The sequence below is a fragment of the Penicillium digitatum genome, chromosome 4, assembly GCF_016767815.1.
Source record: "Penicillium digitatum chromosome 4, complete sequence".
Taxonomy (NCBI): domain Eukaryota; kingdom Fungi; phylum Ascomycota; class Eurotiomycetes; order Eurotiales; family Aspergillaceae; genus Penicillium; species Penicillium digitatum.
Window position 1 is genome coordinate 2296642 of NC_089387.1, and position 16742 is coordinate 2313383.

General features: G+C 50.6%; 5 protein-coding genes across 5 annotated transcripts; 4 read left to right on the forward strand and 1 right to left on the reverse strand.

Annotated features, from left to right (window-relative positions):
* Positions 1 to 1161: 1161 nt before the first annotated feature.
* Pdw03_0759 (putative lysine-rich protein) lies at positions 1162 to 3008 on the forward strand (the record flags this gene model as incomplete). The annotated part of the gene is made up of 3 exons (XM_014680541.1): positions 1162 to 1385; positions 1447 to 1645; positions 1701 to 3008. The coding sequence occupies 3 exons, from the start codon at positions 1162 to 1164 to the stop codon at positions 3006 to 3008; spliced, it is 1731 nt and encodes a 576-aa protein (XP_014536027.1).
* Positions 3009 to 6897: 3889 nt separating this feature from the next.
* On the forward strand, positions 6898 to 8354 carry Pdw03_0760 (Cross-pathway control protein A; the record flags this gene model as incomplete). The annotated part of the gene is made up of 3 exons (XM_014680542.1): positions 6898 to 6901; positions 6955 to 7587; positions 7645 to 8354. The coding sequence occupies 3 exons, from the start codon at positions 6898 to 6900 to the stop codon at positions 8352 to 8354; spliced, it is 1347 nt and encodes a 448-aa protein (XP_014536028.1).
* A 1225-nt stretch (positions 8355 to 9579) lies between these two features.
* Pdw03_0761 (Asparagine synthase family amidotransferase) lies at positions 9580 to 11392 on the reverse strand (the record flags this gene model as incomplete). Its single annotated transcript, XM_014680544.2, has 2 exons — positions 9580 to 10656; positions 10709 to 11392. The coding sequence occupies 2 exons, from the start codon at positions 11390 to 11392 to the stop codon at positions 9580 to 9582; spliced, it is 1761 nt and encodes a 586-aa protein (XP_014536030.2).
* Positions 11393 to 11987: 595 nt separating this feature from the next.
* Pdw03_0762 (Guanine nucleotide exchange factor Vps9, putative) lies at positions 11988 to 14459 on the forward strand (the record flags this gene model as incomplete). Its single annotated transcript, XM_014680546.2, has 4 exons — positions 11988 to 13329; positions 13390 to 13643; positions 13697 to 14346; positions 14414 to 14459. The coding sequence occupies 4 exons, from the start codon at positions 11988 to 11990 to the stop codon at positions 14457 to 14459; spliced, it is 2292 nt and encodes a 763-aa protein (XP_014536032.2).
* Positions 14460 to 14960: 501 nt separating this feature from the next.
* Pdw03_0763 (Toxin biosynthesis protein, putative) lies at positions 14961 to 16513 on the forward strand (the record flags this gene model as incomplete). The annotated part of the gene is made up of 4 exons (XM_014680547.1): positions 14961 to 15152; positions 15266 to 15404; positions 15459 to 15567; positions 15622 to 16513. The coding sequence occupies 4 exons, from the start codon at positions 14961 to 14963 to the stop codon at positions 16511 to 16513; spliced, it is 1332 nt and encodes a 443-aa protein (XP_014536033.1).
* Positions 16514 to 16742: the final 229 nt, after the last annotated feature.

Here is a 16742-nt window from a genome sequence, read left to right on the forward strand (position 1 = left end):
CAAAGGGTTATTCTAGTCCATGGCCCTTCCGAGGGATGGAGAGGCTTGCCAGCTCGGATCGGGTTGTCGACTATGCGGCGTAATACGAAAATACCATTGAGACGCCTACTCCGTAGTTGATTTGATAATGAATTGGCTATTTCAGAAATTCTGACGGCAACGCCCCCTTGAACTGTGTAACGGAATAGTTGAGCGCGATGATAAAATGAGCGCCAACGTTGTGGTGGCCCACTGAACGATCATAGAACCCTCCTTACGGGGCCAGGAAGTATGAAATTATGTACTTATACTTTTTTATAGTCTTATGACCTGATGCCATCCGAGACAACCCCGCCATGACGATATGAGACTAACAATTTGTTATTTTTTTTTTGTATAGAATGGAATGCACATGAAACAGAAAGAAATGTTGCAAGACACTATCAAATCGGTTAGAGGATCCGAACTGCACGGATGAATTAGGGGATACGACGAAGTAGACGGGACGGGACCTTTTGACTCAAAAGCTGCATGGCCGATCATAGCTCGGGTGGCCATGGTGTGATGGTTTCATACGGAATACGGTTCAAAATTTGCAGAGTTTTCTCCTATTTCCTTGATATTTACGAACTAAAATCAGTTAGATCAAGTCTAGCGCCGTGCTAGACAAAGAAAGTTCGTATCTTACGAAGTATCCCGTCTTGGGTGTGTGTAGATGTACACTATGCTCCACGCCTACAAAGTTGGTTTCAACCCAATTTTCGTATACAGTAAACTTGTGAGATCTTGCAAAAAGAAGTGGGAATAGACCATAGTTTTAAAAAACAAGGTAAAAATAGTGCTCGGAAAAAAAAAAAAAAAAACAGCAGAAAAAATTACCAAAAAAAACCCCCCCATTTCACCCCCTGAAGTGCCATTAGCTAATCTGGTGGGTCCCCTGAGCTCTGGGCTCCCTGCAGGTCCTTTCCTATTTTGGGAGGACGCCATCAATCACCCTCTGACTCTTTTTTCCCTTTTTCCTCTCTTCCTTTCTTCCTCCCACAGAGCAGAACAACCTACTTCGTGATACCCCGAGCTATTGTGCTCTAATTTCCTTTGCTTTTCCTTTGAGATACCCTATACCCAACCCGCCTCTTTCCCATTACGAAGCTCTGCTTCTTTAATACATTTATTATTTTAATCATGTCTGAAGTCCAGAAGACCGTTGAGGAGACCCCCGTGGCCGTCCCTATCATTGAGACCCCTGTCCCTGAGACTCTGGCTGAAGTTCCTGAGGAGGCCACCGAGGCCGCCGAGCCCACTGCCACTCCCGCCATCGAGAGCACCGACGCTGCTGAGCCCGTCAAGGAGGAGGTGAAGCCCGCTACTGAGGGTGTTCTGGGTTACAAGGCCCCTGGTCTGGTCAAGTGAGTTGCAACTGAATGCCACACACGCGACACCGCCTAACGAGTTTTCTTTTTCCCCCAGGGGCTTCCGCTTCGCGAAGCGCTTCTTCTACTTCAACGAGGAGGCCGTTGAGAGCAAGCAGCTCTCTGGCTTTCACCAGAACGAGAAGGCAGCCGTTGCCAACCCCACCGCCGCCTGGGCCAGCCAGACTGGCAAGGGTCTGCTTTTCTACACCAAGCGCGCCGAGGACAAGGCCACACCCGCTGGCATTTTCAACCTCGTAAGTGCCTTGGCGATTGTGCCGTGATACAAGAATCACTAACATGCTCGAATAGGCCGATGTCTCTGATGTGACCAAGGAGGGGTCTAGCGAGTTTATCTTCAAGGTTGCTGGCCACAAACACACCTTCCAGGCCTCCAGCGCGGCCGAGCGTGACAGCTGGGTTATCGCTATCGAGACCCAGGCCACCGCAGCCAAGGCCGAGAAGGAGACCATCACCTCTGGTGAGGGCTATAAGGCCGAGCTCGAGAAGCTGACCAAGCCTGCCGTTGCCGTTGCCGCCGCCAAAAAGCCCGAGGAGAGGAAGTTTGAGGACAAGAAGGAGGAAACCCCCGCTGTGGCTGATGAGGCCGCTCAGGAGGAGCACAAGGATGAGAAGTCTCCTAAGAGTCGTTCTCAGTCCCGCAAGCGCACCAGCATCTTCGGTTCCCTTCTCGGTAAGAAGGACACCGAAGAGAAGCGCGAGGAGACTCCCGCTGCTGAGGAGACCAAGTCTGCCGCCGAACATGCTGCCGAGCCCACTGCTGAGCCTGCTGCCGAGCCTGCTGCCGAGCCTGCTGCTGAGCCTACTGCTGAGCCCTATTCCGAGGCTGCCATTCCTGTTGTTGCTGAGCCCACTGAGGCTGTTGCTGCCCCCGCCGAGGTTGTCGAGTATGCTGCTGAGACCCCCACTGAGACCTCCGAGGCTGCCAAGGAGGAGGTGAAGGAGGAGGCGAAGGATGAGGTGAAGGATGAGAGGAAGGATGAGAAGAAGTCCGAGAAGAAGGCCAAGCGTGCGTCCATCTTCGGCACCTTCTTCCAGAAGGTCGCCAGCCCATCCCATGAGAAATCTGAAAAGGAGGTTACTGCCCTTGCTGCTGTGGGGACTCCTGTCGCGAACACCGCTCCTCAGCTCGAGAGCCCCGTCGATGAGGCCTCAAAGCCCACCGAAGCCGAGGCCGTGACTGCTCCCGCTGAGGCCGTTGAGGCCCCTGCTGCCGATACTCTTGCTGCCGAGCCCGTCTCCAGCCCCAAGGAGAAGCGCCGCACCTCTTTCTTCGGCAACCTTGGCATCAAGAAGGAGAAGAAGGCTGACTCTGACAACGAAGTCACCGACGGTGAGGCCAAGGAGACCAAGACCAAGAAGCGCGGTGGGATTTTCCGCAAGCCCAGCAAGGCTGTCAAGCTTGACAAGGAGGAGGTCACTGCCGCCGAGACCGAGGCTAAGGCTGAGGCCTCTGAAGAGGTACCTGCCGTCTCTGCCAAGGAGACCGCCACTGATGCCCCCGCTGTCGTCGAGGAGACCTCCGAGGCCGTTGAGACTGCCGAGGACTCCAAGAACATCAATGTTGCCGCCACCACCCCTGTTCAGGCTGCCGCGTGAAGCGTGACTCGTAGACCTGTCGCACAGTTTGAACGGTGGTGGGATATGTCCTATCCACCGTCCGCCCGCGATATCCCTGACGGTCTAATTGAGTCCTGAAGTTGCAAATTTGATACCACTTCGTACCATCTGTTTTTTTTTTTTCCCTCGCCACTGTCGTTGTTCTCAGCACCCCATGCTCCCCCTTATAATCGGGCCTGGTCCTGAGAGAGCGACAATGAGATACCCGCTGTCGCTTTTTTTTTTCTTTTGATCTCTATTTCTCTAAAATAATACCATCGGCGCAAACGACGCCAGCAGCCCTTCGGACTGCGGTTCATTCCTTTACGACCTGTGTCGTGCGACTGTGATTCTACTCGCAACGCGATTATGCGTTACGTGGCGGTCGTTCGACTAGATTGATACCACTCTGCTTTTTTTTGGTTTCCTGCTTTTGTGTTTGATACCCTGTGGGGAGGATGGGTGCTCTTTTTGCTTGTTGCTTGAGCTTTGGATCTGGTCTTTTGACTTGTTTCTTCATGCAACCCAAATTGACCCTCTAATGTTGTCTACCGTTACTGTCCCGAACGGCTGGTTTATATTCCGCCCGTGGAGGCACACCTTGCGATAGGTAATGCGTAATTGAATAGCTCAGCTTTTGCTTTTTATATATCTACTATGTCTGAATAAAATCCAACGTAAAACAACGTCTTCAACTCGATGAATATTTCAGTGTCGTCAAGGTGAGCAGGTGAGAATCATTGCGGGAGACGGGCCGAGGCTAGAGCCATTCTCCACCACCCCACATCTGCATCTGTATAACAGTAGGAATACCTTTTCTACTCTTCTTTTTCCCCTTATGCCATCTCGTAAAATTTCGACTACAAAGACAGAGTCTTTTACTCTCGAGCGCGAAGCTTTCACTCTTCTATCCAACCTGCAGCAACGGCAACAGCAAAATCAACCACCTACGGCGCCCACAGCACCGTAATTTGAGCCTCTCAACATCGAATCCACCATGGGCATAGTGCCAATCTACCCAACAAGCACCATGTTTGGCTTACCATCATTCCATTATGTGTCGTCCTCAGTCTCGGAGCCCTAGACGCAATACTGTCGCCACAGCCGTGCCGGGTATCACTGACCACTTCCTTGCTGTCGACGACGTGGGACGGTACGCATCTGCATTTCGATTCTGCATGTGCGCGCTCCAATTCGGTTTCACCAAGCTGTATAAGCTCTTCTCCATCACCTGAGGCCATTCTCTTAGTAAGCATCGTTATTGCTAAGCCATTCCGTAGAAGTTTTTTTGTTTTGGTTAGCAGACTGAGCCTTCTTCATATGGTTTTAACAGGGTACACAGAATCCGGGATTTGCTAGTTCCAATCATCATGATTCTTCCTTCTTTCTCTCTCTCCCTTAGCCTATAGTAGCCCAAGAGTTCTTTTCCTCATTGGCTCTTTAACTCTGTGCCACGACTGCTTCGTCGGTCAGGTTCATTATAGGGCAAGCAGTGACGGGTCTAATGTTCTCGGGTGAGATGACTGGGTGCTTTGCGATTATCGTGCACATTCTACCACTCAATAAGCGACCAGTATTTACGGATTTGATGGCTTGTGTGGAATCGCTTGCGACCATTTCGGCGCCTGTAGTAGGTAGTGCATTGACGCAGTCTTTGGGAGTGGGGATGGTGTTTTCGGTATGCTCTTCTAGTCACAGAAATGATCAAGGTATCTTGCCACTGACCTTTTTCGTAGGATCAACCTTTCCATTGGAGGATTAGCACTGCTGGTCATGTTTTCCCTCTTCTCGGAACTAAGAACATGGTAAGAAGACGACAGGATGTCATCTCTGAAAGCCAGAGAGCTGGACCTCGTCAGCAACTCCTTGTTCATTTCACCCCTAACTGCGCTCTTTAGCGTTCTGTCTCGCGGTGGGAAATAAGGTATCCTTGTTCAGATGGGAAAGTGATTGCATTGTTCATTGCATTTGGTGTGCTACTCGCAGCTTTTGTCTATGAATAGGTTGGCGTCAAGTTTGGAAGAAGTTGTTTCAGGGCTGATTCCTAGGTTTGTTGAATAGCACAGGCTGGGCGATAGTCAGAATGGTGTTCCTACGAACCGCTGAGATGAGGTCTTGGGTGGCATCAATGTGAGCCTGACTCATCCTTGGTATCTCCCTGTCACGTTGGCTTGCATGGCGATGGCAGGGAAGTCTTATAGTTGAATGGCGCTCGGTTAAGCAGAAGCAGTCGTGAAGTATGGGCTGGCGGTACGGAAGGAGCGGTCCGACAGGGAAGGTTGTGGACGTTCTTTAATGTCCATCTAGAGTGTACGAAGGCGGTCAAAAGTATAGACCACAAAGAGGAATCTTCACTTTTTCTCTGTATTGTACATGCATGTAACCTTGATAGTCGCAATTACATGTATTTAGTTGCATAACACATGTTCATTTCCACATGTCCTCGGAAAGCCCCACTCGCGAGGGAATATCCAGAACGTGTACGGAGTACTTCACAGTTGCATATGTCTATGCAAGCAACACTCGTAGTTGAGGATTTAGCGACCCCATCGCGATGCGTTGGTGGTATGTGCATTTTTAAAACATGCCGTGCCAAATATGTAGCCCCATTTTAGGAAATCACCATTCGACTAGGCAGGCATGTATGGTGTACACGATGCCCGTGATATTGGCTTCTCACACGACCTCATAATTGCGGTTACCTACATTTAACTTTTGATTATTATGTTGAATGAAGAAGGATTGACAAAAGTCTAGAATTGAAGGTCAACTGTAGCAGCTATGACTTTCTTTTTCTAGGCTATCCGTAGTAAGGTGTCCCCCGGGCTCCTATTTCGGCGAAGCCTCGGCCCTCGCAAGGTAGGATTTCTGAAAATCCAGAATAGAAAAATTTCGAAAAATCAAGCCTGGACGTCGGAGTAATCCGTCAGCGGGTACTCCGTATACTCCGAAACATTCTCCGTAGCGTCAAGAGTTGGCTAAAGAGCTTTCAATCAAAGTTTCTTGGAGACCAATACAATATAGCATTGAGCCTTTAATTTTTCTGAAACCACATAGTATATAAGAAACACTAGTTCCAATATACGGCGTTTATGCATCTATAACGTTGTACGGAGTACTCCGTGCATTCAAACTATTTCAGTTTCAGACAGGACAAACGTCAAAAAGTCAATTTCACGCCCTTCGGTAGGACTGAAGAAACGTGAGCATTTCATAGGACATTGACCCTGGACTCAGCCCACCGCGGGGACATAATTGGGAAAAGATCGGTGGGTCTTTTGCATATTGCTATCCTTCTGGAGAACGGCTCTACCTCCCCGAGTTTGTAAGCCGGTATGAAGTACATAGCGGGAATTGATCTCCAAGAAGATACGTTGCACTTGTTTGAAGATATTTTGGGAAGTAAGATAAAAAAAATGAAGCAAATTAATTTAGAAATGAAAAGGACGGAGTACTCCGTGCTAAGGATGCGTATTCCGAAGGGATAGGAAAATGATCGATGATTGGTCAATTTGAAAAGAACAGAAAGAACGTGGAGACAGGTACTTGAAAGAAGGTGGAAAGATACTTGAACTATGTAGGCAAATGCAAGCGAAGTCGTGGGTATCGTCCAATGTAGACGCCTGGTCCCACTGAAGCCAATCAGAGTCATGGATCACATTCTGACTCACACCCCGTGACTTGCAACTACTAAGCCCCGTGCGGCTCCCGGCTCCCGATTGGTCAGCACCAGGGCACACAGCCCTTAAGAAGTGCCTGAGTTCCCCCTCCCCGTTTGCCTGATTTTTCTTCCTCCTTATACCAGCTGTTCTTACATACCCCCTTTACATTCACAAAACCGCCATATTGCTTTCAGATCACAACTATCGTCAACTTCATTACCGCCAAAATGGGTGCCCAATAAGCTCCCCATCTTTCAACACCCAGTCTATCTCAACTGAGACAGACATTATTTCTTCAACCGGAACCAACCCTATCATTTCCTCTCCTCCCCCTTCAGAGTCTCCTTTTGGACCTCTGAACTTCAGCATCGCATCGCGTAGCTCGAGTTCTCCCAACACTTTTACCCCGACCGACTTTACGTCGTTCACCACGGATCACCACCAGCAAACATGGCTTCCCTCACCCCCACCATCACAGCCCTTGGCTTCCAACCAGAACAAAAGCAGCAACAACAACAGTGCACTCGAGGACTTCGTGCTCTATCCATCAGCAACACCACAAGTGCAGCCCCGTTTGCGTGTGCCCGTGAACACTACCCATAGACCTTCTGCACTTCAGCCATTTCTGGCGCAGAACAACCCTCGACGACACTCCTTCAGTCTGCAGTTGCACCGGCATCTCCAGCAGCAGTTCTCTGGCTCACCTGTTCAAGATCCCAGAGTGACCCAGCTTGCCCGGTCCCCCTCTTATTGGTCCCGTCCCACGTACACGCATAACCGTTCCAACACGGCTTCTGTGCTTTCCAATTTTTCAATTACGAACCGCCCTCCTATCCCGCTTTTCAACGGTCAACAGAACCACGCAAACAACACGCAAACATACAGACGTGTCATGTCCACTCCCAACTTCATGGAAGGTAATTCATCTCACTTTTCACAATCTCCTAGTGAATATATCGCTAACCCCACCCAAGCTCACGAGGTTGATCTTTTCGGTCTTCCCTCTGCCGACTTCCCTGCTAGCATGGCTTCGCCTCTCTCGTTCAACGATCTTGGTCTGGCGAACGACTTCTCCCCTGAAGGTCCTCCGGGCACGATCTCGCCCAAGGATCTCATGATGGATGCGTCTGTTCCTCCCTCCGGCACCTTCACCGACCTGAGTACTCCCTCGTTCGAGTCGCCCGGAAACTTCAGCCAAAACACTTCACCCATGTTTACTGACCTGGACATTGTCGGCCATGAAGATTGGCCCTCCCTCTTTGATCACTCGTCAGATCCACTCAATGTCTTTGACCTCGCTACCTTGGATGTCGCAGCTGCCTTCCCGATCGAGCAGAAGAAGCCAGCCCTGGTAACTCCTATGTCTCCTGCCTCTCCTCGTGCGAAGCGATCGGCGGGATCGTCGCCTGTTCCCGCCTCCGGTTCAGTCAAGCACTCCAGCGTCGCTGGTATCAACCCGCGTGCGCGCAAGAACCTGTCGCCCGTTGAGTTCGATCCCAATGATCCTGTTGCTGCGAAGCGCGCTCGTAACACCGAGGCCGCCCGTAAGTCGCGCGCCAAGAAGATGGAACGGCAGTTCACTTCTGAGCGTCGCATCGAGGATCTTCAGAAGATCATTGCTGAACGCGACGCGGAGATTGCCAAGCTTAAGGCTCAGCTTCAGATTCAAAACACCTACCAGTGATGGTGATGCTTTCATCCCAAATTGAGGCATTGGTCTTTGGTTTATGGCCTGTATGGTGATTCTGACGACTGTTAACGATTGAACATCTAGTCTTGTTGGTGTTTTCAATGTTTGTTTTGGTTTCCTATTGACCCTCTGGGTATTGTGGTAGGCGTGGGTGATGGGTAGAGCCTAGCCCCGCCGTCTCACCGAGGTCAGATGAACGCGATTTGGTTCGTCTCATCTGAATCTCCTAAAAGTTTTGAGAGATCTTTCCTAGTCAATTTCTCTCTTCTGATTTCTGATTCTCATTTTGGTTTCGCAACTCTGTTGTCCAAGATTACCTGCTCCGTTTTTGTTTTCTTTTTGTTGGGCCGGTTCTGATCGTCTCCCTACGTGGGATTGACTCGTGGCTATCTTAATTGTGATATTTACCTGTTTGAATCAATTTTCTTACTCTTTCTCTTCTTCCCACCTGTAAAATAGTGTTCTAGTAGGCTAGATAATCCATCCTTGAAAGATCACTGTATCATGTGGACTACGCACAGCGTGGGCTCCTGGCTCCCACCCAGCACCAATCCCCCTTTCCTTACAGGTGCCATTCTCACCAAGTACATATGTAACCCACAATGATCATTTTGCATTTCCCCGAGGTGAAAGGACAAATGTATCATCTAACGCAGCTCAGACTTGCCTTTTAAATGCCTCATAAACACACCCCAATCCCCCCAAACCACCCCCTATCTCATACCATCCACACTTCCAACCAAGCCTTCCAAATTCCCTCTCTGTACCAACAACCCAAACTGCACTTCATCCCTCCGCGTCTCGCCCGCTTCCTCTCAGCATGAGCTACGCGCCGTCCGAGGACTGCTGTTGCTCTATGAATGAATGAAAGAGGGCGGGAGACACTGAGAGAGATGGGGCGTTCGGAGTTCTGTGTGCAGGGGGGTCGGAGACTTGAGATGGAAAGGGGTGTTTGTGGATGATGTATGTATTGAAATGAAGGAAGGCTGGTTTGTTGGGTGAGGTGGAGGTTTCGGAAGTATCTGTTTCCATGTTCTGTCATCATAGCTGGTGGCGGTGGGGTATAGGAGAAAAGTGAAAGGGAGAAGAGGGAATCTAAAGAGAAAGAAGGCGTAGATGGACGGATGTGTAGGATGTAGGAAAGATGTATGGGATACGCGCAAAGCACCTCGAAAAGACATGAAACAAACAGGCAGCAGAAATCCATCCGCCACCAGTCTCAGCTCAAAGCATCCGTGCCTCTCGATCTCCCCGTCTCCATCTTAGCCGTCCTCGCGCCGAATTGAATGGCCCGCTTCTTCTCACGAGAAACCTTCACCAAGCCCAGCCGCAGAGCAACAAGTCGCAATGCCAGCTTCTCAGAATCAATACCAGCCGTGGCCTCGACCTCCGGAAGCCCGAATCCGCATTTCTCCCATACAGGAGCCCGCAGCACCCAAGCCACGAACTCCTCGTCCAGGAATGGGAAACGCGTCTCGCGGCCCCAGTGGGAGAGGACGCGGTCGTCGCGGCCGAGATTGCGCGAACCGAGCCGACTAACGTCGAGATCAATCTCGGCGATCAGGTCTTTGAATCCGCCTCGGTTGAAGGCGATGCCGTGTCGGCCGTAGCCGGCGAAGAGCTCGTCGGCGCCCAGGCCGGAGAGGAGGACACGGGAGGTTGTTGTGTAGAGGGGTGATGGAGGGCTGTCTGGGGTTGGCAGTTCGGCTGAGGGGTTTGTTTGGGCTGTGCCTTGGCCGCGGGATGCGAAGTACAAGGCGCATGCGATGGAGATGTCCATTTCGGTATTATGGGGTCTCATTAGGCGCTTGACTTGGTCCCTGTGCGCGAGGGTTTCTGTATAGGGGATGTCGATGGCGATGAAGCGCCATGTGCGGCCTGGACAGGTCATTTGGAGCTCGATATGAGCGGACCGGCCGGTTATCCGGTCAGGGCAATTTTCATATATTGAGAGTGGTGGTGTCGAGGTTGCGGATTTTTGTTGGTTGGCTTTTGCGGCGGCTGCCACTCGTGGGTTTTCAAATGCTACATTGAGGAGGTCGATTGGTTCGTCGAGGGGGAGAATGTCATGAGAGAGTCTGGCGAGCAATGTACAGTCTAAACCGCCGGAGAAAAGGACGGCTGTTTTGGCGGTCTGGCCTGGAATGTAGCCAGGAGGCTCGGGGACGTTCCGAATTCTCAATTCGAGTGATTCACGCAGTTTTGACTCGAGCTCCTCAACGAATACTGAATCTGTGGACAATGCCGGAGGCTGCTCTGTTGGTAGTGATGTGTTCATGGGTGGAATTGATTTTCTCTTTGGCATCTTGTCAGTTGCGGCTCTTAGTGGAAAGATATGAAGGACATACAATGTGATCAGCTGGCGGCGAAGCAGAAGAGCTCCATGGCAAGATCTTAATTTGGCACAACTCTCTGGGAGAAAAAGAGGGATCTTGATAGCGAGCTAGGTCAATCGTACAAACACCTTCAGTGCCCACTTCTTTAAAGCAATCCACCAACGAGCTGTCGCAGATGCTGCAAATCTTCAAATTCCCATTTTCATCAAATCCCTCCAGGAGAGATCGCCTCCCAAGACAATCCCTACTGTAAAAGAGTCTCGAGTTGATCGCGTCATAGAAGACAAAGGCAAATGGTCCAGAGACACTTGCAATAGCTTCAACCATTCTTTCAACAGAATCCTTCTGACCGCTGTCCACTGCCTGTAGAAATAAGTTGAAAACGCGTTCGGTATCATTGCCTTGGACGCGCTCCCCGGCAATCTTCCAGGCCTCTCCGTTCCAACAGAGCACAGACTGGGTTCTGGGATCTACAAGTGGTTGTGTAAACACATGCTCGCCTCTCAATGAAAGTACTGTAGATGTGAAGGTGAGATAATAGGAAACTGGAGGAGACACTCCCTCCTGTGCGTTGATATCTTTTTGCGCTGTGTGAGTTTTGTAGCTGTCTGGTCCTCGCTTTTGAAGCAGAGTACAGGTCTCCTGTGTTGGTAGTGTGGGCTTTGATGAGCTCAACGAAAAGAAAATCCCACACATGGTGGAGGAACAGGGTAGGAGTATTGTTTATTCCGAGATGGTTGGCTTGGTAGCTTTTTTTGGCTATACAGATGCCTGAGGCATAGTGCACATTAGTCATTTCTATAGATCCACCCTTGACCTGGGCATCCACAAGGTCGCCTGTCACCAGCAGATGCATTTACAGATTGTAAGATGTTGAAATTCTAGTTGGTATTCACCTCTTTATACTGCGTTTGAATTTCAGATCAGTGAGAGGTGAAGGGCATCATGCAGGTACCTCCAAAAACTCCCTGGCATTTTTGAACGAAATGTGGGCAGTAACTGGATGTTGTTGCTGCTTGAAAAGCCCATAATACCATGATGCTCTATTGATTAATCTTTTTGTCTGTTAATCTGGTCTTCTCAGATGGGGGAAAGAAACCACCTAGGCACTCGTTCCTCCAGACGTCAATGTAGCCTCCAAGGCCGAATCAAGAAACGGATGGCCTCGGTTGAATGATGATCCGCACATCACCAGAGAGCCGCATGAGCATGCTCGGAGTCCTTATGACCCCCCTGAATCTATCAATTTTGCCCGGGATTTTTGCCCGGGCGCCTATGTTTAATATAACTTATGTCGGTCACAGAATCCCCGTCCTCTCCGGGTTCCGAGACAAGAGACGTCCCTCACATCCATGAGCACACTGAGACGCCGGCCGCTCCAACCGATCTCCTAGCTCAAACACAAGACAATCTCGTGAAACCAGATAGCAGTCAAACGGTCCAAATGAGTGTGCAAGACACAATAGAGTCACATGCTGTGACAGCTATCTCCGATCCCACCACGACCGCTGCGATGGATTTGACGACAGCTGCCGAATCACCACATGCAGAGGAACAACTTGCGGGGCAGATGGAAGGACTGTCAGTCTCAGGAAATATGACACCTAACCTCTCATCCAGAGCAAATGCTTCTCCACCCCCTCTGCCCCAGAAGGACGATGTTTACCTCAACCTCAACGCAAGCTCCACTACCACTGCGCCAACACTGCCACCCATCGACACAAACCGGACCTTCAGCCCCGAGAAAGAGCTTCCAGATGTGCCTGGTGATAGCGATCTGGACTCTAAACGAGGTGGTCATGTTGATGCGCCCAGGGATGAAAATGCCTCTCAGCCGGAGATTCAAAGTATTATGGGACAATTCCAGGACCCCGCGCGGAGCACCGACCAAAAAGAGATTATGTCTCCGCGGCTCGAACTTGCTGAGAAATTCCGAGGCGGTCCAACATACTTCCCGCCACGCAAATCCAGTTTGGACCATGCGCCTTCCACCCAATCCGAGGGCTCCCCGGTCGCTAAATCCCCGGAGAAGCAGCCTGTATCCCAACATCCTTACAAGCCTGAACTGCCCGTAGAAAACCGACGAGCTTCCACCTCGATGGTCCTACCACTGCCGGAACCCGAGTCTGACCAACCGTTCGATTTCCACCGTTTCCTAGAACAGCTACGTCACCGTACCGCCGACCCTGTAGCCAAGTTTCTGCGGTCGTTCCTCATGGAGTTTGGCAAGAAGCAATGGATGGTTCACGAGCAAGTCAAAATCATCAGCGACTTCCTGACATTTATCACCAACAAGATGGCCATGTGCGATATCTGGCGAGATGCATCGGATAGCGAATTCGATAATGCCAAGGAAGGTATGGAGAAACTTGTGATGAATCGTCTGTATTCGCAGACTTTCGCCCCAGCCATTCCATCTCCACCAACGATACCCAGAAGTGCAAGCCGGAGCCGACGGAGAGAGCTAGAGAGGCTTCATGGGCCATGGCGACGTGGTCAGCATCAGGAGGACATTGAGCGAGATGACATTCTGGCCCAGAAAATTCGCATTTACAGCTGGGTCAACGAAGCGCATCTAGACATCCCGACTGTGAGCGGCAGTGGACGCCGTTTCTTGAATCTGGCACAGCAAGGTATGTATTTTGGGCTATCTTGGGGAATTTTACAAGTTTCTGATTATCTGACTTGGACAGAAATAACCAAAATCAATGGCTATCGCGCTCCCCGAGATAAGGTCATCTGCATTTTGAACTGCTGCAAAGTCATCTTTGGTCTATTAAAGAATTCTAAAAAGGCCGACACATCCGCCGACTCTTTTATCCCCCTCCTGATATATGTGGTTTTGCAAGCAAACCCTGACCACCTTGTTTCTAACATTCAATACATTCTTCGATTCCGCAATCAGGATAAACTTGGCGGCGAAGCAGGTTATTACATCTCGTCGTTGGTATGCTTGACTTCCATACTGCCTCAGAAATCAACAAACTGACCTTTCTTCAGTCTGGAGCCATCCAATTCATCGAGACACTCGACCGCACAAGTCTAACCGTCAGCGACGAAGATTTTGAACGTAACGTTGAAGCTGCCGTGTCCGCTATTGCAGAACAAAACCGGGAATCCGAAACCTTTGAAGAAAAGCCCTCTACCCAACCCCCTACATCTCAGCCCCAAGCCGGATCAAGCCGCACAGAAAGTGCCCAATCCAGTGACGATGACATCTCCGCGCCAGTTGCAGGACTACTACGCACAATTCAAAACCCTCTTTCCACCATCGGCCGCATCTTCTCCGATGACCCAGACTCAGGGTTTTCTGCAACTCAAGAACGCCCCCAGCCTGTCCCGACGCCCCAACCAGGTATTGCTCCGCCACGTCTCACCCCGAATGTCTACCAGCCTCCGCGCGCAAGCAGCGAGGAAAGTCGTCGCTCAAGCGATGAGCGCGCCCACGGTAGCGGAACCTTCGCGAAAAAGAATCTTACCCGCGTTCTCGACGCTCAGGATGCCGCCGCACGCCAGGCTAGTGCCGAAGATGCGGAGGCGCGCCGTATCCAACGTGCTGAACATAATAATGTTGTCGAGACACTTTCAAACATGTTTCCCAACCTAGACCGTGAGCTTATTGATGACGTCGTTAAGATTAAGGAGGGGAGGTGGGTACTTTCTATCCTTGCAGAAGTGTGAGCGTTCTATTGGGGCTCGACTAACAGTTTCTCACAGGGTTGGTCTCGCTGTTGATGCTTGTCTTGCTCTCAGTGCAGAGTAGGATATATTATAATGTAGCGTCTTGACTGGTTCGAGAATATCATGTCAGAAACACTCCTAGCAGGAATAGCGTCTCTCTTTCTCTCTCTCTTGTACTTGACTTAGAATTAAACGAAGTTTGGAGTGTTTTTTTTTTTCTAAAAAAGAGAACCTGCAGGCTCCTTCGCCTGGCAAAGAGCAGGACATAGCTTCAATGGTTACACTTCGTCGCGTCCAAACCAACAGAAACTAGGAATGTTTGCTGCAAGAACATCCCATCTGATCGAATTTACATTTTTCTATGCACCTAAGTATAAGCGGTTGTGGAAAGGATGGTTGTCGGCAGTTGAACATAGGCGAATGCCTCCAACCCCAAAGATCCTCGGCTCGTTTCCGACGTAAAACCGCGGCCACTCGGAGTTCCACTGACCCCATTCTCCTTTACATCCTCTGAAACAATTCCAAACTGGAAAAAAATTATTAAAAGTGATCTCTTCTCCCTCTGAGGGCAACAATAGACAACATGTCATCTCCTTTCCGTATCGTTGAGCATGTCGTGCCTACCCAGCATATCAGGGAGTATCCGGGGGCCACGGCCAATGACCAAGAAGAGCCCTTACATCTGGCCGTGAAACAATATATCCCACTGGATAATCCTAACCCGCAAGCCGGCGATTTTACGATTCTTGCTGCCCACGCGAATGGCTTCCCCAAGGTACGAGAGACAAACTGCCGAGGCCTAGAGCCGCCAGGCCCGCTTTTGGAACTGCGCGCATTACAATGGCCCTCGAAGTGTAGAATCAGCGGTGTGCTGATCAATTCTCGCAGGAACTTTATGAGCCACTTTGGGAGGAAATACACGCTCGGTCTAAGCAGAATGGAATACGCATCCGCAGTATCTGGATGGCCGACGTGGCGCAAGAAGGCCAAAGCAGCGTGATCAATGAAGATTCCCTCGGAAATGATCGTATGTAAAGTGAATATCTTATAGGAAGCAATCGTGCTGCTAACTTCATTTCAGCTAGCTGGTTTGACCACCCCAGAGATCTCCTCCACCTAGTCAATGTCAAGCGGGCTGACATGCCCCGACCTATCGTTGGCATAGGGCATAGCATGGGAGGTGCCCATCTGTGAGTTTCAATTGCAAGAACATCCACGCAGCAGCTGGCTAAGATAACCCCTAGCGCACAACTATGCCTAATGCACCCCCGACTCATCCACACACTAGTCCTCCTAGACCCGGTGATCCAACGCCAAACCACCCAGTTAGACGGCCTCAGTCTCCAAATAAATAAATCGGTGATCGCCAAAACCACCCAACTATCAACCTACAGACGCGATATCTGGCCCTCCCGCCAAGCCGCCGCAGAAAGCTTCCGTCGCAGTCCCTTCTACCAAGCCTGGGATCCACGAGTGCTATCCCGCTGGATCGAGCACGGCCTGCGCGACCTACCAACAGCAATCCACCCTATAGACCCCAGGATCCCGATAGACAAAATTAAGGGGCCCCCGGTGACACTTCGGACCCCACTGCACCAAGAAGTGTTCACCTTCTCGCGGCCAAACTACACCAACGTTCCAAACAGCACCAAGCCCGTCAATCGTGTAACACACCCAGACCTAGACGCAACCTACGCATGCAACTACCCCTTCTACCGCCCAGAGCCAGCTCGTATCTTCTCCCAGCTCCCATTCCTGCGCCCCAGCGTGCTGTACATCTTTGCCGGCAAGTCGGACATGTGCATCCCCTCCATGCGTGCCGATAAGCTCGCTAAAACCGGCACCGCGGTGGGCGGGAGTGGCGGCGTTGCTGTAGGCCGTGTGTGTGATGTCTTCTTCGAGGATTTTGGTCATCTCCTTGCTCAGGAGGCTGTGAATGAGTGCGCTGATGCGGCGGTTTCTTGGCTTGCGCCAGAGATCCGTCGCTGGCGCGCTGAGGAGGAGAGTTTCCGTGAGGCTTGGAGTCAGAAGTCGAAGATTGAGAAGGTTACTGTTGATGCGGAGTGGTTGAAGTATGTTCCTGCACCAGCACGAAGGCTAAACAAGGCAGCGAAGAATGGAGAGTCGAAGTTGTAAGCGGTGGTTTATATAGCTGTCTGGTTTTAGACCTGCTTTTTCAGAGAGAAGGACATTGTGCATAGCCTGCATTTTCGAGTTATTCTAGCACACGTGACTGTAGAACGTTCAAGGCTGCACCGTCTGAATGTTTTTCTATTGCTTTCAGATTCTATGAATGAGTACGCCGAATCAACGATCATAATGGTTCACAAGTCTGACTCCCATCTATAGTAACGACCCCGCACGC